We start from the raw sequence: 20,945 nt of genomic DNA on the forward strand, positions 1-20,945 counted from the left end.
AAAGACAAAAGACAAGGATAAAGACACACAAATCCAAAAATAATTTTCTATATTAAATAAAAATGAAAAATAAAATTTGGTAAGATTTTGTTAATTTAATCAATATATCAATTATTGGTTTAATAATTCGTATTTTACTGTTAATTTTAGTGTTAACCCAGGGTTTTATTAAAGTTATCAAACCAATTTGGAAAGGGAATTTGATTATAAGTTTTTTAAATATAAAATAAATTATAATTTTATTTTTAATATAAAAATAAGGGCGAGAGCTCAAAACCTTTTAATTATAAATAATATCATATATATATATATAATATTTTATCAATCTCATATTTCCTTGGGTTAATTCCATGGACCCCTAACTATAATCGATATTCTAAATTAGTATATAAATTTCAAAACATTTTAATTGAGTACCAATATTGTACCAATCAAGTTACTCTGTTAGCTTACCTGTTAATTTAGATCTTAGTTGAAATATTAGATATGACGTGAAAAATATTTAAAATATGTGGATCAAATTATAAACACATGTATTTTTATAGCACGTGCAACTGAAATCAGACATGTTAAAAAGGACAAACTATTAATAAATAATAAACGAATCAAATCCAAACTATCCATGTAGCATAAACACACGTGTTCAAACATGTCAGATTCATATTGCATTTTAAATCTAAATTAAGGACTAAACTAATGAAAGAAGATGATCGATATAATATTTAGTCCTTCAACTTATCAAGATTTATCAACTAACTGCCATATCACCACATGAACCAAAATTAGAAAAAGTTATCAAGTTCAAGGACTAATATTTACGAAAAAAATTTTAAGACTAAATGTTGCCTCATCCCAATATTTATATAGTTAAAATATGTCACAAGTTTCTCTACTTTTCAAATTTCAAACATTATTAAAATTATTATATTAAATTCGGTTTCATTACAACATTATTTTTTTAGTTACACTGCTACAAAGTGAGTATTTTTATTTTAAGATATTACACCAACAAATTTAACAATATTAACAACTAAACCTGAATTTTGAAATATTAAAAATAGTGGACTAAATTCTAATTTTATAAAAAGCACAAGGACTTATGACATATTTTAATTGATAATATGAAGACTCAATTAAAATATTTCAAAATTTAAGATAATTTGGTGCAATTAACCCCTTTCAGACTTTGTAGGCACAGTCTCCATGAACAACTCATATAGAAAATCTCTGCCAAGTTTATCGGTTTGCGTGCAAATGAAATTTTCATTTCATCTCTTTCCAATTCCTCACTGTTTCAAGCTCAGACTTATTAGATCACTCACTGTCACAGCTTTTTTTTTCCCCTTCATTTATTTCTCTCTTTGAGGAAAAAAGTTTATATTTTGCAGAAAGAACCCTTCACTTTGTAGTCTTGACATCCTTTTTCTTGTTCTTCATCATGGTTAAGATTTGTGTTCCTCTTGACATTTCTTTGTTTAGTTCTTTCAAAAAACCAGCTTTTTTCTAATGCTAATACTTTTGTGGCTCTCTCGAAAAAGAGAGCCGATTTTTGTTATTGTGTAATAAAAAAAAACAGTTGAGTTGACCCCCTTTTTGTTCTGGTTTAAATAATTGGATCTTTGAGAGACATCAAAACACAAACAGCTGTTTCAAAGATTGCTTCTTTGAAATGGCTATGGCGATGACACATCATCACAACAGGGAAAGCAGCGTAGACAAGCATTTAGATACAGGCAAGTATGTTAGGTACACAGCTGAACAAGTTGAAGCTTTGGAACGTGTTTATGCTGAATGTCCAAAACCAAGTTCTTTGCGTAGGCAACAGTTAATAAGGGAATGTCCTATTCTTTCTAACATTGAGCCTAAACAGATCAAAGTTTGGTTCCAAAATCGCAGGTAAACAAATAAAGCTCGAAACTTTGGTTCTTGTTTTGCAAGGAAAATTTGGGTTTTCTTTCTTTTTTTTAAAGGTTTAAATGTGTCTATAGTCTCTGTACTTTTCAAAAATTAAGAATTTAATCCTATACTTGTATTTTTAAGAATTTAGTCTCCAACTTTTCAGAGTCCAACTGATAGACTGTTATTTTTTTTTTGGTAAACTGGTTGGTGTATCATTTTGAAATAAAAAAACAATTAATTAAAAAATACGACAGTAGTAACAATTGGACTGAAATTTAAAATATAAAAATTGGAGAGATTAAATTTCTAATTTTCAATGAGTATAAGGGCTATAGGGGCATTTTAACTTTTTTTTAAAGCATATATCCCTTGTACTTATAAAAAATTAGAAATTTAGCCCTTATACTTGTACAGGGATTATAGGCATATTTTAACCTTTTCAAAAATGACTAGTTTTCATGGTTATGGGGTTTTTGCAGGTGTAGAGAGAAACAAAGGAAAGAAGCTTCAAGGCTTCAAACAGTAAATAGAAAATTAACAGCAATGAATAAGCTGTTAATGGAAGAGAATGATAGGTTGCAAAAACAGGTTTCTCAGTTGGTTTGTGAGAATGGGTACATGAGACAGCAATTGCATACTGTAAATGTATATTCTTTTTAGTCCTTTTTCACTCTTTTAACTGTATCAAATTGTATGTTTTGTTGAATTTTAAAGCTTGGATCCTTATGTTTGACCATTGGATTGGGCTGTAAAAGTACTATAGAGGTTATTGTATTTGTATTAGGAGTTGGATTGGATTTTGTCCCCACCACTCAAAAAATGGGTAAATTAGTCTCTGTTGGTTACCATCATCAGTTTAACAGAAAGATCAATTTGTTATTTGATTTACCGTGTAGGGACTAATTTGTTAATTTTTGAGAAGGAATAAAATGTAATCCAACTCTTACTACAGGAGTCTCCATGGTACTTTTACCTAGATTGGACTTGTCTTAATTTTGTCATCATGGGGTTTAGGTTGTGAATTTTGTGTCCAATGCTATGCCTTCCCATGTGGTTTTTGTTTCGCCTCAAATTGGGCATCTTTCCACAAAAGTATCATGGAGAGGCTCTTGTACTAGGATTTGTATTGCATTTTGCCCCTTCTACTTAAAAAATGGACAAATTAATCCTTGAACATTAGATCAAGGAGCAAATTGGTCATTGTGTTAAAAATTCCATCCATTTTTACTCTTAAAAAAATTAGTCCCTATACATAAGAACGTGGCACGTCATCTGTAACTGTCTAGTTATTTTGTCATATCAGTCTAGTTATTTTTCACATCAGTTTGCTCTTTAATCTAACGTAGATGAACTAATTTGTTCACTTTTTGAATAAAAGGATCAAAATACAATCTAGCTCCTCATACAGGGCCCTTCATGATACTTTTATCGGTATTTTTGTTTTCTTGTTCTTGGCACTTTCTATACATGTATATATGCACACTTCTTTTATATTTTTACTTACTATTGCTTACTTTGTGTTAAGAGGATTGTTTTGGGGAATTGTTATAAATTCATGATTCTTTGACTTGTTTCCATATATGCACATTTCAGTTCGTGGAATGTGCCTTTTTTGTATTTATATCACACATGTTGCTTGTTCAATCTTAGAGTATTACTTTGGCCAATTGATATAAACAATTCCACTTGTATATTGCTGTTTGATTTTGTGTCTCATGCTATGCTCCCCATGTGTTTGTTTTTTTGCCTCAAATTGTGTTTCTTTGTTTTCTTGTTCTTGGCACTTTCTATATATATATATATATATATATATGTATGCATATATATATATGCATACTTCTTTTATAGTTTTACCATCTACTGCTTACTTTGTGTTTAGAGGATTGTTTTGGGAAATTGCTATAACTAAAGATATGTTCGTTTTCGTGTTCATGGATCTTGCTCTTGGCACTTTCTATATATATACACACACGTATATATGTGTGTTTATATATACGCACACTTCTTTGTTATGGGAAATTGCTATGACTAAAGATATGTTCGTTTTCGTGTTCATGGTTCTTTGACTTGTTTTCATATATCTGCAATTCTGTTCGTTGAATGTGCCTTTTGTATATACGCATGCTGCTTGCTCCATACATATAAACAAAGATTATGCTTTTACATGAACATTTCCACTTGTATGTTGCTGTTTATATTTTCGGGATTGCTTTGTAGGCATCTGCGACTGACGCGAGCTGTGACTCTGCGGTTACCACTCCTCAGCATTCACTGAGAAATGCTAATAACCCTGCTGGGTAAGTTAAACTATTAACTATGATGAACCAGTACTTGCTCTTGCTATCTCTATCTTTTGTTATATTTTGCTAATGAATTTGATGGATTTCGTTATGTTATTACCAGACTCCTCTCTATTGCGGAGGAGACCTTGGCAGAGTTCCTTTCCAAGGCTACGGGAACTGCTGTCAATTGGGTCCAGATGCCTGGGATGAAGGTTTGTCATTGTTCTATGCGGATGCTAGTGATAATATTTTGGATAAACCATATTAGTAATCACCGAACTATTAGTAAATTTTTTTTTAGTTATCCAAATTTGAAAAGTTATAAAATGGTCACTTAACTATTCAATTTTGTCTTTTTTGGTCACCTAACTTTCTCGGATTTTGGGGTGTTTTCATTTTAAAAAAAGATAAATTGAATGGTTGGGTGTCCAATTTTACTATAAGTTGGGTGACTATTTTGTAACTTTTCATAGGCGGGTGGCCAAAAATAAAATACTAATAATTGGGTGACTACTAGTGTAGTTTATCCTATTATTTTTCTTGCGTCACCAATCGGGATGGCTAAACCCCATTGGTTTATCTATTGTCAGCCTGGTCCAGATTCAGTTGGGATATTTGCCATTTCCCAAAGTTGTAGTGGAGTGGCAGCTCGAGCTTGCGGTCTTGTAAGTTTAGAACCTACAAAGGTATGAAATTCTTATTGTCATTATGGAGAATCAAGAAGTTTTTATTTAATATTCATGGCATGGTTTGATTTGAGCAAAACAATTATTGTTAATAGATTGCAGAGATTCTTAAAGATCGTCCATCTTGGTTCCGGGACTGTCGGAAGCTTGAAGTTTTCACCATGTTTCCAGCTGGCAATGGTGGTACGATTGAGCTTGTATACACACAGGTGAAGAAGATCTATTTCATTTTATGTTATTGGAAGCGGTAAAAGTACCGTGGAGGCCCTTGTAGTAAAAGCTGAATTGTATTTTGCCTCCTCTAGTAAAAAAAGGGCAAATTAGTTTTTTTGTTAAAATTTTTCTCCATTTTTACTGTTAAAAACTGATCAATGTACGTTAGCATGAGGTACACATGGCATGCCATGTGTCACTGTTTGATTATTTTGTCAGTCATGCCAGTTTTTAACAGTAGAAATGAGTGAAATTTTCGACAGAAAGAAATAATTTACTCTTTGATCTAGTATACATGGGCTAATTTGCCCCATTTTTGAGTAAAGGGGGCAAAATGCAATCTGATACGTGTACGGGAGCCTCCATGATATTTTTATCGATTGGAAGCTTACTCTCTTATCATGAGGAGACTAAAAACGAGAACTTTTTTAGATGTTTGCTCCGACTACATTGGCTCCTGCAAGGGACTTTTGGACTCTAAGATACACTACAACTTTAGAGAACGGCAGTCTTGTGGTATGTATGTCGTGTACTTGTTATGTAATAAATGATGCAGATCAATGCTATGTACAAGTAACTTGATATGCATGCTTCTTCTTTATTTTTCCTTTTGGTCTCTTTTCCAAGGTATGTGAGAGGTCTCTTTCGGGTTCCGGAGCTGGCCCGAGTGTGGCTTCCGCAGCTCAATTTGTGAGAGCTGAAGTGCTTCCTAGTGGCTATTTGATTAGGCCTTGTGAGGGTGGAGGGTCGATTATCCATATTGTTGACCAATTGAATCTTGAGGTACGACCTAACACATAGGTACTTTTCAGCTACGTTGCTTTGACTTAGGGCCCAAAAATAGTAGATTTTCCATTTAGCCCCTTAAAGTTTTATGAAATTACATGTTAGTATAACGGTAAACTACACTTTGGCCCTCTAATAATTTATGGTTCATCTCTAGCCCCACCTGAAGCAATTTTTTGGCGTCATCCCTGCTCTGACTTCTCTATTTTTTCATAAGTACCCATGTTCAACAATATATGGGAACATGACTCTCGAAGTATATAGAAGAACTTGGAGAATATTGAATGTACCATGAATCTGAGTAACATAGGTTTTTCAGACATCTTTGGACGACAAAACTTAATTTTGGGACACCTTATTGATGCAGGCATGGAGTGTGCCGGAGGTCTTGCGCCCCCTTTACGAATCATCCAAAGTAATTGCTCAGAAAATGACTATTCCGGTGAGTAGTTTCGTTATTGTAAGGTGATAATGTACCAATGGTTAGTGTAACTCTAAAAATATCAGACATTTAACATCATTACGGGGAATTGAGACAAATTTGGACACATGTTGGACAATGTGGATGTGTTTATAAATTCTTTTTTTATGATAAAATACCAAAACACGAAAAGTTTCTTCAATTTTCGTTTCTATTGCCTTGAATGACATTTTCTAGAGTTACTGATTAATCAAAGTATGTGAAGGCGCTGCGCTACGTTAGGCAGATTTCCCAAGAGACAAGCGGCGAGGTGGTTTACAGTTTGGGCAGGCAGCCTGCTGTGCTTAGAACATTTAGCCAAAGATTAAGCAGGTAATTACAAGATTATATTAAACCCGATTTAAATACAAGTTTGATATTGGAAAAAAGATTCGCATGTGTATGTCCACAAGCCATTTACTCGAGCATTTAGGAACCTGTTTTGCTCTTTAGTTTCATTGAAGTATCATGCGACTATCATTTACTTGCAGGGGCTTCAATGAGGCAATAAATGGATTCAACGAAGATGGCTGGTCGATAATGAATTGTGATGGTACTGAGGATGTGATAATTGCTATTAATTCCAGCAAGAGCTTGAGCAACAGTTCGAATCTGAGCACCGGTCTTTCATTCCTCGGGGGTGTTCTATGTGCAAAGGCATCCATGCTGCTTCAGGTAAGTTCAAAACCATTATCATATGTGCAATGCCTGACTGTATTAACAAAATGGGTAGACTACACTTGTAGTCACCCAACTCTTACTAAGTTTCTTTTTTGGTCACCCAACTATAAAAAGTTATGAAATGGTCATCCAACTATTCGATTTTTTATTTTTTGGTCACCAACCGTTAAATGGCAGATGGAACTGCTTTTAAAATTGGCATAATAGCAACTGAACCCTCAACATTTATATATTGTTTCAATTTAGTCTTGATTCTACAAAAATTAACCCTTAACGTTTACACATTGTGTAATTTGGTCCTTTTTCCCCTCCTATTTTGCTTTTCTTTGTGACAAATGAAAGTAAAACAGCAAAACAAAGACCACATTGCACATTGTGTAAATGTTGAGGGTTATTATTTTGGAATCAAGACTACATTGACACAGTTTATAAATATTGAGGGTTAAAGTTGTTATTATGCGAATTTTAAAGTTGTCAAGTTATCTTTTTTATAGTAATTTAACAGTTGGTGACCAAAAAAGAAAATTTTGAATAGTTAGGTGTTCATTTTGTAACTTTTCATAGTTTGTTGACAAAAAAGAAATTTATTAATAGTTGAGTGACTATTAGTGTGGTTTATCCTAACAAAATTATTCACATAGTAAGCAAGTTTCCTTTTCCATATTACCTTTGTTGCTATTTGTGTCAGGATGTTCCTCCTGCTGTTCTTGTCCGATTCTTGAGGGAACATCGTTTGGAATGGGCTGATTTCAATGTCGATGCTTATTCAGCTGCATCATTGAAGGCCGGAACATATGCTTATCCTGGAATGAGACCTACAAGTTTTACTGGGAGTCAGATCATCATGCCACTCGGCCAGACGGTCGAACACGAAGAGGTATATCTTCTATGTTCATTTTTCTTGAAGTACCCGTGTTGGACACAAACAGTGTCCGATACAACTGAATTTGAGTAAAATAGATTGGTTATTTATTATGTGTCAGCTGCTCGAAGTTATAAGACTCGAAGGCCAGTCTCTTACGCAAGAAGATGCCTTTCTATCAAGGGACATTCATCTATTACAGGTGCTTTTTAACAATTCCCAGTTCAATGTTTATGTTTATTTCCGTATTAAATTGGAATATAAAACTGGACACTTTAACTTTATTGGTTGTGTTCCGATTCGTTACATTAATTAATACTCATCGCCTCATAAAGGTTAAAGTCGTGATCTCAGTTTATTTAAATATTGTTCATATTTGTATTATCTTCTTTGCAGATATGTAGTGGAATTGATGACAATGCGGTTGGGGCCTGTTCGGAGCTTGTGTTTGCACCAATAGATGAGATGTTTCCGGATGATGCTGCCTTACTACCTTCGGGATTCCGCATTATCCTGTTGGAGTCAAAACCAGTTAGGTTTCACCGCACCTGAGTTTTTCTCTTAATCATTTCTTATATCGATGATCAGTGATGGTGTTATTATTATTCATTCTGATACATAGGATTCGTCGGCTACAAATCGGACTTTGGATCTTACTTCGAGTCTCGAAGTGGGGCCTGCAACAAGCCAAGCTGCCGGAGATTCTCCGTGTCAGAACGCACGATCGGTGTTGACAATTGCCTTCCAGTTTCCCTTCGATACCAATCTTCAGGATAATGTTCTGACCATGGCACGCCAGTATGTCCGTAGCGTCATTTCTTCTGTCCAGAGGATTGCTATGGCCATATCTCCATGTGGATCGAGCCCAACTATAGGACCAAAGCCATCTCCAGGTTCTCCCGAAGCACTTACGTTGGCTCATTGGATCTGCCAGAGCTACAGGCAAGTTGCTTAGAAAAACATTAGTAGTTCTCCCTAACATGCCACGCTAGAGGGTAAAAGTACCATTAAAGTTCCTGTACTTGAGAGTTAGATTGCATTTTGCTCTCTTTACTAAAAAATGGACAAGTAGTCCTTGTACGTTAGATAAAAGAGCAAATTGGTCCTATTAAAATTTCTATCAATTTTTACTGTTAAAAAATTGTCCCTGTATGTCAGTATGAGGTATACGTGTTCATTAGTCTAGTCAATTTTTAACGATACAAATAGATGAATTTTTTAACAGAAATAATTAATTTACTTTTTGATAATTTGCTATTTTTTTAGTAGAGGGGTAAAATGTAAATTGACTCACTGTACATGGGCTTCCATGGTACTTTAACCCATGCTAGAATTTTTCGTGCTTCTGAATCAGCTCATCCCACCGAACCCATGCCTCTTTGCTAACGGGTCGTTTTTGTTTCTTTTTTCCGCAGTTTCCATTTGGGGGAAGAGTTGTTGAAATCCGAATCACTTGGTGGCGACTCAGTATTGAAGAATCTTTGGCAACATCAGGATGCAATATTGTGTTGTTCGTTGAAGGTACGGTAACGGTTCCATCTAAAAAAGATGAATACTAGAAGCTCATAATTCTCGAGTAATGCTTCCGTTTTTTTCATTTTTCAGTCTGTACCGGTTTTCATCTTCGCAAATCAGGCCGGTCTAGACATGCTTGAGACAACTCTAGTGGCTCTACAAGACATCACACTGGACAAAATATTCGATGAGTCGGGACGGAAGGCATTGTGCTCTGATTTCACCAAGTTGATGCAGCAGGTTAGTATTAACCGCACCATACTAGTTTCAACTTTCAACCCGACTTTAAACTGTTCGGCTGATGAATACGGAAAATTCATCTCGTAACACATTCTATACTCTCTTTAACAGGGATTCACTCACTTGCTGGCCGGAGTTTGCATGTCGACAATGGGCCGCCACGTCTCGTATGAACAAGCTGTTGCTTGGAAAGTACTTGCAGCTGATGCAAACACTGTCCATTGCTTGGCATTCTCTTTTATAAACTGGTCTTTTGTGTGAACAAAAAAGAAAATTATAATTTAAATTTTCCGAATATCCAGTTTTTTTTTCTCTCTAGCCAAACATGAATGGGGAGTAAAATGAAATGAAAAAGAACGGAGAAAGTTCAGCTCAGGTTTGCATTTTATTAATCTAATTTATTGTTTAAATTGAAATGGTTAAAATGTTACAGGTCCTGTATTTTTCGTAAATTAAGAATTTAGTCCTTGTAATTTTATTTTCAGAATTTTTTTACTTTTCAGATTTTCTTTTAAAAAAGGAGGTTCAATTGTTAATATTTTTAAATTTATTTTGTTAAATTTGTTGGTGACATTTAAAAAAAAGAAAATTATAATGAACTTGAAAATAAAAATACAAGGACTAAAATTTAAATTTATCGATAAGGTAATAATTATGAAAAGAATATTGTCAGTATCCCTCCTACTCTATTTGAAATCTAAAAGAAATATTAAAAGATACTGCATGAAAAGCAAACAAAAGGTAAAATATTTTATTTATTGATTGGATTATTTTCACTGTAGGTCCCTAAACAATGACCATGATTTTAAATTGTCTAAAATTCAAAAATTCTAATTGAATCCTTAAAGCATCAATAATATATCAATTAGGTCATTTTGTTAGCTTAGCCATAAGCTTGGATGTTAAATGTTAACTTACATATGATGCTAAGCATATTAAAAACACAGAAAATAAAAAAAAATTAGATTTTTGTACCTACCTTGTGAACAATTTGAATTTGGTCCAAACAGTTTGTTAATCAATTTTTTATCCAGTTCAATCAGTCTTTTACAGATTCAACTCTTCTTCGGTTTATTACTATCGATTAAACTAGTTGGACCATAGGTTCTTAGATTAATCAATCAATTGGTCGATTCAAATAAACCATGACTAAATTGGTGGCTAGGAAGACAAAAAAGAAATCCTTGTTAATGCAATGTTTGAAGTATCAATTAAAACGTTTTGACATTCAAGGACCAAACTAAAAATATAAACAATAATTTGGAGACGTTTGATGAAAGTAATCCTTAATTTTCAGGGTAAACTACACTTGAGGTCACTAAATTATTAGGAAGTTTACATTTTGGTCACCTAACTTCAAAAAGTTACAATATGGTTATTAAACTATTCGAAAATTTGTATTCAAGTCACCAGACTGTTAATTTTTTAAAAAGTATGACTAGCGAGCTCCAAGTAACGATTCAACTATCAGTATAGTGGATTAGTACCTACCAACAAGTAGAAGAACATACATTAATTCCAAATCGATCTAATGGTCAGTGTTAGAGATCGAAGAAAAAAATTCATTGGATTTTGGTACACATATTCATGACATTCAAAGATATTTCACGAAAAAAAATTGAATTGTAGAAAAAAATGAGAAAATGAACTTTTGATTGTTGCCAACTATGTGAACTGAAAAGACCATACAACAACGATTTTAACAGTTTAATAACTTAAATAAAAACTTTCAAATAATTCAGTGACCATTTTGTAACTTTTTGAAGTTAATTTACCAAAATTTAAGCTTACTAATAGTTTAGTGACCTTAAGTGTAATTTAACCTAATTTTGTTTGATCTAATTCCAGGGGTAAATTGGGAAATCAAAAAATAAAATAATCAAGTCGCACGTGTCAAATACATTTCATTTTTTTTTTTGCCTTCCACCACCTCTCCCCCACCGGCCCACCTTCTCTTTTGTTTCATTTCCCTCAGCTACTATTACAACAATCTTCAGCGGCTTCATATTTAAAAAAAAAAGAAGATCGATCCATTTATTTTTCTATTTCATTTAACAACAAAGCATTAGGGTTTTTAGATTCCGCCCTCTTTTTGAACTCCCGCGTTTTCATTCAAAGCAATCTTTGAACAATTCCTAGATTCGTTGGTTAATTTTTAGGGTTTACAGATCTATTCAGCTCATCTGTTTAAAAACCGTTTGATTCTCTTCACCATGTTTTGGAGGCTCACATCCATGTCTGCTTCTTCTCCCGTGAGTAAATTGAATAATTAATTACACTTTTTTAATTTTTAAAATTTTTTTAAGTACTGATTTTAATAAGGCTTACTTAGGGAGCAATCTTTATACTATGTATTTAACATTTTTATTTTCTTGTTGGCTGGAACGAATTAAATGATGTTCTTGTTGCTTAGTTAATTTGAAATTTTACTTTGGATTTATCGGTTGTGTAATAAAGTTAATTCAGTGACTTAAATTTGTCCGCATCGTTGGGAATATTCATTTTATTTAATTCGATGAAATCATTTTGATTTTTAAGCTTTTTTTTGAAGTTGGAAATGACTGGAGGTCCTTTTATTTCAAGCTATCTAATTTGCGAGAATCATTTAAACTATGTAGATATGGTTATTTTCTAGATTGATGCTGGTTCTCCATTTCAAGTGAATTGTTCTAAAGGACATTGATGAATGTATTTATTGGGATTTGGTTAGTTTCATTGATTGATATTCTTTTGTAGGTGGAGTCGATATTAGACAAGGAAAACTTTACTTTGGAAGAGCTTCTTGATGAGGAAGAAATAATCCAAGAGTGCAAAGCTTTAAATAGTCGACTAATCAATTTGTAATTTTCATGCCTTTCCTTAATTTTCATTATGTTTTCTATATTTTATCATTTTCTACCCTGTTGTAATTGGTTGGAATGTAGAAGTTATTTGCTACAATTAAAATTGTGAAGGGTTTGTGTAATTTGAGTGAGAATTAGTCTTGCTTGATGCTCATTATGTACTTAATTCTTTAATGTTCAGTCTACGAGATAGAGCCCAAGTTGAGCAGTTATTGCGATATATTGTCGAAGAACCTTCAGAAGATGATGACAGCAAACGGACCTTCAAGTATGTCCTTTTCATCTGGAATGATACTGACTAGATTTCTTACTGTTTTCTTGTCTTGTAACTTTTCTGATGTTAATTCTTCTCTTTTCTTGATGATCTTTTCATTTTTATGTCTAGGTTCCCATTCATTGCCTGCGAGATATTTACATGTGAGATTGATGTTATTCTGAAGACTTTAATTGAGGATGAAGAGGTATGGGTTCCATTTTCACTCTTGATTATGCATCTTTAGTTATGGAAATTGCTATGATTTTGTTTCATATGCTTTTTTCTTTGTTGCAGTTCATGAACTTGCTTTTCTCCTTCTTGGAACCGAACCGTTCTCATAGTGCTTTGCTAGCTGGTTATTTCAGCAAGGTGTGTTGTTCATGTTCTGATTTTTTCCGTGTGTTTTTTTATGTCATGTTTTCTATGACTACTACTACTTTGCTTATTATCACCACTTGATACATTCCATTTCCTTTGGACATTAGGTTGTTATATGCCTCATGTTACGGAAGACTATTCCACTTATGCACTACGTCCAAGTAAGTAAAGCTTTTTTGTTTATTATCACTTAGACTTCTTGCAAATATGTTGTAAGCTTCTTCTATGTATTGCTCTTCCGATTTGAACTTTACCTTGTTCCCAAAATTGAGCTTTGCATGGTTTATTTGACATGGACAAGCGTGATCCAGCTGTAAAAATTTTCATCTGTAAGCATAGTTAAACATGCTTAATTAGTGTTGTAATAAATTCTGTGGACTTTATCTAAACCTTTTTCTCTAGTGAGCTGGTTCTCTGGATTTGGCATGGTAAAATGCTGTAAATCTAGTAATTTGCATGACAAAGTTGAGCTTGTTGGTAGTTTATGATCCATTAACTACAAAAGATAGAATATATTTTTTAATCTATTTATAGGGATTTACTGAGACAATTTGTAAACAGACACATCAAGAGGTGTTGCGCCAACTGGTTGATTTGATAGGAATCACTTCCATCATGGAGGTAACCAAGATATTTTGTGTTGTTTTATTACAGCAGTGGGTTTCATATGGTTTTTCATTAAATATTTTTGGGTGAAATTTGATATAAGTTTGTGCCTTTTCACAGGTTTTGGTTCGGTTAGTAGGTGCTGATGATCATGTGTATCCTAATTTTTTGGATGTAATGCAATGGTTAGCTGATAGCAATTTGCTGGAAATGATCGTGGATAAATTGAATCCATCAGTAAGTGCAAATTTTCGGTTTTATACTTGTAATGACATATCATACTTTGTAACAAGTGTCTCACAACATGTTTTTTAAAACGACTAGTGCCCACCCGAAGTTCATGGTAATGCAGCAGAAACATTATGTGCAATAACACGGAATGCCCCATCAGCTTTAGCCACTAAGCTCTCTAGTCCAAGGTTTGTGAGATCTAGTTCCTTCTTATCTCTTCTGAACCCGCATCATCATCTCAGTTCTCCGTTGTGTATATGTTTGTGACTTGACCTGTAATTTTGCACATGTATGACAGTTTTGTTGCAAGGATATTTGGCCATGCATTGGAAGATTCACATTCAAAATATGGCCTTGTACACTCTCTCTCAGTTTGTATCTCATTGTTGGATCCAAAAAGATCAGCCATTGCTTCTCCCTTGATGCATTATTTCCGAAATCAACATATGTATGAGCCTCCAATCCCTGTAAATCCTGAGACTATCAATGCAATGCTCCCTAAACTTGGTGAGTGTTTTTTTTCCCTTTTTTTGTAAGTCATAATAGTTTTCACATATTCCTTGTTGCATGTAACATGTTGGCTTTTAGTTTGGCCATGGTGTTCAAGACTGCAACTTGTTGTGCAGGTGACTTACTCATGCTTTTGAATGTATCATCTGATGAGAAGATTTTGCCTACCACGTATGGAGAATTAAGGCCACCTCTAGGGAAGCATCGCCTAAAGGTTCATTTTATATTCTCAAAGGAGTTGTGTGCCAATCAACATGAAATACCCAACTCGACACCTCTTTGATTTATTTGGTGTTTGTAATCAATGCGTGTCTGACTTTTTGCAGGTCTGTATCATAATTTATTTTGTTATTTATTTATTATGTTATTATTATTTTCTTTAGATTGTGGAGTTTATTGCTGTCCTATTGAGAACCGGAAATGAAGCTGCAGAAAAGGAATTGGTTGGCTCAGGAACCATTCAACGAGTTCTCGATCTCTTCTTTGAGTAAGCTCTTGCTTAAACTTGTCATCTTGAATGAAGTGAAAACAACTTATTCGAAGTTTGCATCTAGTGAACTATGCTCGATGCCATCTTGAGGGAGTGTTGGATTGTTTCTGTCAGCAGGCTAAGATTCATCTCTTTTTTTCACATTATGCAGGTATCCATACAACAATGCATTACATCATCATGTTGAGAGTATAATATTATCATGTCTGGAGAGCAAGAATGATGCAATACTCGGTCATCTTCTTCACAAATGTGATTTAATTGGGAGATTTCTCCAAACTGAAAAACAGCCAATTCTTTCTGGTGACAATAATCTGGTAGATGTTAATCATATTGCTATTTTCGCATTTTGCTAATGGGAGTTCAACTAATATAATTAGAAGCTGTTATAAATGCTACCTGGTTATGCAGTGAGCTTGCTTAACCGTTTCTCTTGTCAAACAGCCAACTTTGCCTGTTGCTGGAAAACATGCACCACGGGCAGGAAACATTGGACACATTACACGTATTTCAAATAAACTTGTACAGTTGGGAAGCAGCAATAGCTGTATTCAGGCATATCTACAGGTGTGGAATTGGCTGTTTACTGATATCATATTTATTGCTTCTGTCAGGATCTTAAGGGCTGTAGATGCATCTTTATTTTTCGCTAACAACTTTTGTTGTGATTAAATTAGGGTATGACTTTTGTGGTTTAGTAAATCTGATTTAATTTCATCAGAATTAGTTGTATTTAGCACATTGGCAATATTCTTCCTTGGCGGTAAATTCATGGCTGGATCAATTTGCTGATTAGGATATTTTGCTGGGATTCTTTATATAAAATTTATTTATTTATTTATGAATTTTCTGACTCAAGCTCATATATTTTATATAAGGAAGTGCATAGCTGGATCAATATGTTGAATTAGGATATTTTACTGGGATTCCTTTTATAAAATTTATTTTTTTTTGTAAATTTGCTGACTCAAGTTCATATATTCTATATAGGAAAATAGCGAGTGGAATGAGTGGCAAGCTAATGTTCTGCAAGAACGTAACGCAGTTGAAAATGTTTATCGATGGGCTTGTGGGTATGCTCTTATTTCACTTCTTATATGCACTGCCATCAGGTTGATAGGATATGCAATTGAAGGTCAATTATCTCTAGATTTGTAAAATGACGTAAAATTCGACTTATAGTTCTCTCATATATAATATATTAAATTTACAGTAATGCATACAGATGGGAAGGTTCTGGTAGTGTACCGATTTTTGAGTCCATGTTCTGTCATGATACATTATTGCTGTTCATAATAACTGCATATTTGTTAGATCTAACAGAAATCATTTAAAGAGTCCTTGTGTATTTTTCTTTCTCATGTCTAGTCGCCCAACATCGTTGCAAGACAGAACAAGGGATAGTGACGAGGATGATATTCATGATAGAGATTATGATGTTGCAGCTTTAGCAAATAACCTAAGCCAAGCTTTCAGATACAAAATCTACGGCAACGATGATAATGAAGAAGTATGTAGTTTGAGCATCTCATTACAGTATCTCAAATTCTACCTGTTTGCTTTACTTATTGTTTTTATTTAACTGCTTTCAGGACCGTGGTGCTCTTGATCGAGATGATGAGGTGAGTGGCTCTAATTTCTTTTAATCAGTTTAAATTCTTTCTCTGTGTTTCAAATGCTGTTAGGTTGGTCTTTCAAAGTCTTATCTATTTACCTAGCAGCACGATTATCGGAGGAACTGAACAAATAGGAAGTTTTTCATTTCTTTTGACATTAAAATTTACAGTAAATTTGTTTTTGAATGTGCAGGATGTAAACTTTGATGATGAATCTGCTGAGGTTGTCATATCATCCTTGAGGCTCGGTGATGATCAGGGGAGGTGAGTTTTCTTGTTTGTTACTCATTGTTCATGTTGTTCGGACTTTTCATTTTTGTGGATACGAGGACAAACCTCCAAAGATGCTCCGAATGCATAGAAAACCTTTAAAAAAAGTTATCTATATCTGTGTCTGACACTCACACTTGAGTCCGAGTCAGAGGTTCACGAACCACCAGTTATTTTATTGTATATTGTTGTTCATTACTCACTGTTCATGTTGCTCCAACTTTTCATTTTTCTGGATATACCTGTGTTTTTAACAAATGGATATGAGGACGTACCTCCAAAGATGCTCCGAATGCATAGAAAACCTTTTAAAAAAAATGATCCATATCTGTGTTTGACACTCACACTTGAGTCCGAGGTTCAGGAACCACCAATTAGTGTAATTTTATTGTTGTTCGTTACTCATTGATTGTCATTGTCCATGTTGCTCTGACTTTTTATTTTTGTGGATATACTATGTTGAATACGATATGAGGACATACCTCCAAAGATGCTCCAAATGCATAGAAAACCTTAAAAAGAATATGATCTATATCTGTGTCTGACACTCACTTGAGTCCGAGTCAGAGGTTCATGAACCACCAATTAGTGTATTTTTATTGTTGTTCGTTACTCACTGTTCATGTTGCTCCGATTTTTCATTTTTGTGGATATACCTGTGTTCAACACATGCGTATGAGGACATACCTCCAAAGATGCTATTGATGGCAATTACAACTCATGTTTTTCTAATACAGCAGTCTGTTTACAAATTCCAACTGGTTTGCATTCCAAGATGAAGGAACCAGTAGTGCACCTATGGCCATATCCCCAACCGAAGTGATGCATGAGATTAACTTGAATGGCACTACAAACAGTAATAACAGCAGTAGTGATGACGAGGTGGTAGTTGGAGAGGATGACGAGATGAACGAAAACAGCACATCTACTTCCAACCCGATGAATGGGTTCAACAACTCCGTGAGCAGTGGAGACTTGAATCTGCAAGAAAACGAAAACTTGTTTGGAGGTAGGCCTTCACCTTCGGGTTTGCAAGTAGTTGGTTCAAGTAAGAATCCATTTCTCGACGATGACAATCCGGATGTCAACCCACCGAGTCCTATCGACACAGTGATGACTGATGGAGAGTCCCTGCTAAACGGGGAATCCATACTTCCGAATGGTTCCTTGGACTCAATGGATTCAAGTGAGGGATCAATGAGCAGTGACACAAGTCAGAAATCTCCACCACTGGTGCCATCTTTGTTCGAAGAGGACGTTGAATTCGTAGGAGTGGAATTAGAAGGTACGGAGAAGCCAATGGAACAAGCTCTAAAGGAAGGAATAGTTGGCGAAGCCAGACCATTGAAGAGGAACGGTAGTGGTATTCCCACACTGGAAAAGGAGAAATCTGAGGAGTCCACCGGGATAAAGGAGTTCAATGATTCAAACTATTGGAGGGTTGATCATGAAGTTACTGTTTTGGAATAGGAATTTGGATCACACAATTTTGGTTTGGGCCACGTCAGCAAAAGCAAAATTTCACCGTATGTACAGTAAAATATTTTGTTTCCAGACCAGAGGGGTTAAACGGTAAGCTGTGCTAGTTATGGTTATTACTGTTCATTTTAGCTATTTTATTATTTTCTTACTCATCATCATTATTATTATTTATTCCAAGTCTTGTTAGTGATTTGAGGTTGGTCATATTTTTCTCTTTTTCTGTTGGTTAAAAGATTTTCTTTCAATAATTAAAATTTAAATATTTATTATAAAATAATAATTTCGAATAGGATGAATTTGTGAAATCCTTATGTAAGATCTCTTAAATGTGAACATATATAATAATAATAATAATAATAATAAAGTATTGATTATTTTATAAAGAAACATGTCATGGCTGTCCAACCATATTAATAATTTAGACAATGCGACCTAACAAAACACCTAACTGCTCCTTTTATGCAATACAATCATACACCACATGTGATGTTCTGTCCTACAAAGTGTATGTTCTTTTTTGCCTTTTCCTTTAATTACTAACCCAAAAATAAAAATAAATACTAATGTTTTATTTTGGTTTATGTTTCATCATAAGTGAATTCAGATATATTTCGATTTTTAATTCAGTTAAAATGCGTTTTAAGCACGTGTCGCAATAGCAAGTTAAAAGATAAATTTTAAATTATATAGTGAATAAAGTAATATATTTTTGGAAGGTTAATAAAATTTAATTCATTGAAGTGGAAGGGTATGGTAGTGTGTAATTCGCTTGTGTAAAATTAAAGGGCTGTTTGATTATTTTATTTTGAATTTTAGAATTTAGTTTTTCATTTATTTATTTGATAACATAGTTCAATTTTGAATATATATTATCAATGGTGTTATTGGTTGTATTTTAATTTTGAAAATATAAAAATACCAAAACTAAAGATTGTATTATATAAAAAAATTATAAACTATATTTATCATACTTCTAAAATATCCGAGAAAAGGAAATTGGAATTGGAGAGTTCAAAAATATCACGATAAGTCAAAATCTCAATATCTTTTACTGACTGTACTTCTTGTTGACTATAGGAGATCAGGTTGTTTGGTTTTTCTTTTTTTCTTTTCTTAATGATATGTTGACCTTTAGAGCTCCAAAGACGGCGGTAAAAACGGATCAAATTACGGTCGTACATCAGAAACAGGTGGAATTAATCTCAGCCGTACAACTTGTTGGAAAAAAATAAATGGAAGAAGTCATCTTTTTATCTCAGAGATCTAACAAAACCTCACTTGTGTGGGTCCCACCGCACGGGCGCCGACGTCACGCCGTGTCATCAAATCTCTGTCGTTTTATTACATGCTTGTAAAACAACAACACTTTTTTCCCCGCCTTCCTTTTATTTAATTATTATTTATTTAGTACACTTAAATGAATTAATACTAATAAATATAAAATCTTTTGGAATTGAAAAATAAAATTATAACTTCATATAGTTTTAAACTCAAAAATGTTAATTTTAAATTTTAATTTAATAATTAAATGCTACATTTTAAGTAGTTCTTGTATTTTTTATTCTTTCAATTTTAAAATTCCACTCTAAAAAATTACAACTATTAAATTTATTAAGTTACATTACTCTCGAAATTTGATGTCAAGCTAGGTTGTTATTTTTACATATCACTCACAAAGAACTTGTTAATAGATTATATGACTATCGTTTGCCCAATATCAAGATTTTAAAATTCAAAATTATATGGGTTAAAAATGATTCAATTGGAGAATACGAACTAAATTAATAATTTTATGTTAATGCAAGATTAATAGAGGAATTTAATCAAATAGCTTTAACTCTTATAGTTTGTATCAATATTGAAATTTTAAAATTAAAAAAAACAAAGATTAAATTTTACCAATTCAAATAATGTAAAATTAAATTCAAATAAATTTAAATACAATGATTAAATTCAAAACTTATACATTTTGATAAAGCTTAAAATAAATATTTTTAAATTAAAATCACAACTCATAATTCTTAGATCTTGGGTTCCTTTTGTATTTAATTAATTATTAATTGTTCACATAAAATATTTTACTTGGTTCTTACAACATTTAAGACACCATTACTACAACCTTTTTGGATTCAGTGTTCTATGCCTTTTTTTTTTTTTCCTTTAATCCCCATTATACTCTTTTTTTTTTTTTAAATTTTAGATTAAACAAATAAAATTTATTTTTAATAAGGGAGCAAAGAAGCTCAACCATCAAAACGGCGACGAAAAAGGAGGGCCACACGTGGGACCGTTTATCTCATCCCAACTTTCAAGGCTTTTGCTGTTTGATGATTGGTCTCATCCTCACGTGTGGCTGTTTCTATTTTATTTATTTATTTATTATTTTGGGATTTTAAATAAATTTTTTTTAGTTTTCACAAAATCCAGTAATTTTCAAACCTATTGGAAAGTAAAGTCTTCCATGTTTTCTGTGTTTATGATCCCAAAACAATCCCATTTTTCTTATTATTATTATTATTTTTTTTCATGGAGATCCAAAGATTTTTGCTTAAATCAATAATGGTAATAAGATGAAAAATTTGCTGACATTTTTTATGGGTTAAATTATGATTTTAGTTTCTCGATTTAATTGTTATATT

The 20,945-nt window shown here is 33.3% G+C and overlaps 2 protein-coding genes across 4 annotated transcripts; both read left to right on the plus strand.

Moving 5' to 3' along the window:
- The first annotated feature begins 1,264 nt into the window (after window positions 1–1,264).
- LOC105782624 (homeobox-leucine zipper protein REVOLUTA) lies at window positions 1,265–9,999 on the plus strand. Of its 2 annotated transcripts, none has more exons than XM_052626702.1 (18): window positions 1,265–1,896; window positions 2,379–2,544; window positions 4,117–4,196; window positions 4,303–4,393; window positions 4,772–4,867; window positions 4,963–5,076; window positions 5,513–5,596; window positions 5,708–5,863; window positions 6,234–6,308; window positions 6,544–6,659; window positions 6,818–7,001; window positions 7,696–7,884; window positions 7,991–8,071; window positions 8,266–8,400; window positions 8,492–8,811; window positions 9,285–9,390; window positions 9,475–9,624; window positions 9,736–9,999. In XM_052626702.1, the coding sequence occupies exons 1-18, from the start codon at window positions 1,670–1,672 to the stop codon at window positions 9,883–9,885; spliced, it is 2,520 nt and encodes an 839-aa protein (XP_052482662.1). In that variant the 5' UTR covers window positions 1,265–1,669; the 3' UTR covers window positions 9,886–9,999. The 2 variants fall into 2 exon arrangements, with proteins under 2 accessions (XP_052482662.1, XP_012462938.1); XM_012607484.2 differs by having other exon boundaries at window positions 1,266–1,896; window positions 6,553–6,659.
- A 1,561-nt stretch (window positions 10,000–11,560) lies between these two features.
- On the plus strand, window positions 11,561–18,510 carry LOC105782625 (uncharacterized). 2 transcript variants are annotated; one of them, XM_012607485.2, is made up of 19 exons: window positions 11,561–11,876; window positions 12,361–12,464; window positions 12,649–12,735; window positions 12,853–12,928; window positions 13,018–13,092; window positions 13,209–13,262; window positions 13,663–13,722; window positions 13,828–13,944; window positions 14,032–14,126; window positions 14,237–14,445; window positions 14,565–14,662; window positions 14,832–14,935; window positions 15,090–15,255; window positions 15,383–15,505; window positions 15,929–16,011; window positions 16,307–16,448; window positions 16,531–16,560; window positions 16,748–16,818; window positions 17,562–18,510. In XM_012607485.2, the coding sequence occupies exons 1-19, from the start codon at window positions 11,838–11,840 to the stop codon at window positions 18,292–18,294; spliced, it is 2,466 nt and encodes an 821-aa protein (XP_012462939.1). In that variant the 5' UTR covers window positions 11,561–11,837; the 3' UTR covers window positions 18,295–18,510. The 2 variants fall into 2 exon arrangements, with proteins under 2 accessions (XP_012462939.1, XP_012462940.1); XM_012607486.2 differs by having other exon boundaries at window positions 11,562–11,876; window positions 17,565–18,510.
- Window positions 18,511–20,945: the final 2,435 nt, after the last annotated feature.

This window comes from Gossypium raimondii, chromosome 13, assembly GCF_025698545.1.
Source record: "Gossypium raimondii isolate GPD5lz chromosome 13, ASM2569854v1, whole genome shotgun sequence".
In the NCBI taxonomy this organism is placed as follows: domain Eukaryota; kingdom Viridiplantae; phylum Streptophyta; class Magnoliopsida; order Malvales; family Malvaceae; genus Gossypium; species Gossypium raimondii.

What these genes read in the sequence shown, in the direction of transcription:
- LOC105782624 (XM_052626702.1), top strand. Translation starts at nt 1,670, where the DNA reads ATGGCTATGGCGATGACACATCATCACAACAGGGAAAGCAGCGTAGAC. An exon ending in TCCAGATGCCTGGGATGAAG is followed by an intron (nt 4,394 to 4,771) that starts GTTTGTCATTGT and finishes ATCTATTGTCAG; the next exon opens with CCTGGTCCAGATTCAGTTGG. An exon ending in CTCAGAAAATGACTATTCCG is followed by an intron (nt 6,309 to 6,543) that starts GTGAGTAGTTTC and finishes GATTAATCAAAG; the next exon opens with TATGTGAAGGCGCTGCGCTA.
- LOC105782625 (XM_012607485.2), top strand. Translation starts at nt 11,838, where the DNA reads ATGTTTTGGAGGCTCACATCCATGTCTGCTTCTTCTCCC. An exon ending in TGGATAAATTGAATCCATCA is followed by an intron (nt 13,945 to 14,031) that starts GTAAGTGCAAAT and finishes TAAAACGACTAG; the next exon opens with TGCCCACCCGAAGTTCATGG. An exon ending in TTTCTGGTGACAATAATCTG is followed by an intron (nt 15,256 to 15,382) that starts GTAGATGTTAAT and finishes CTTGTCAAACAG; the next exon opens with CCAACTTTGCCTGTTGCTGG.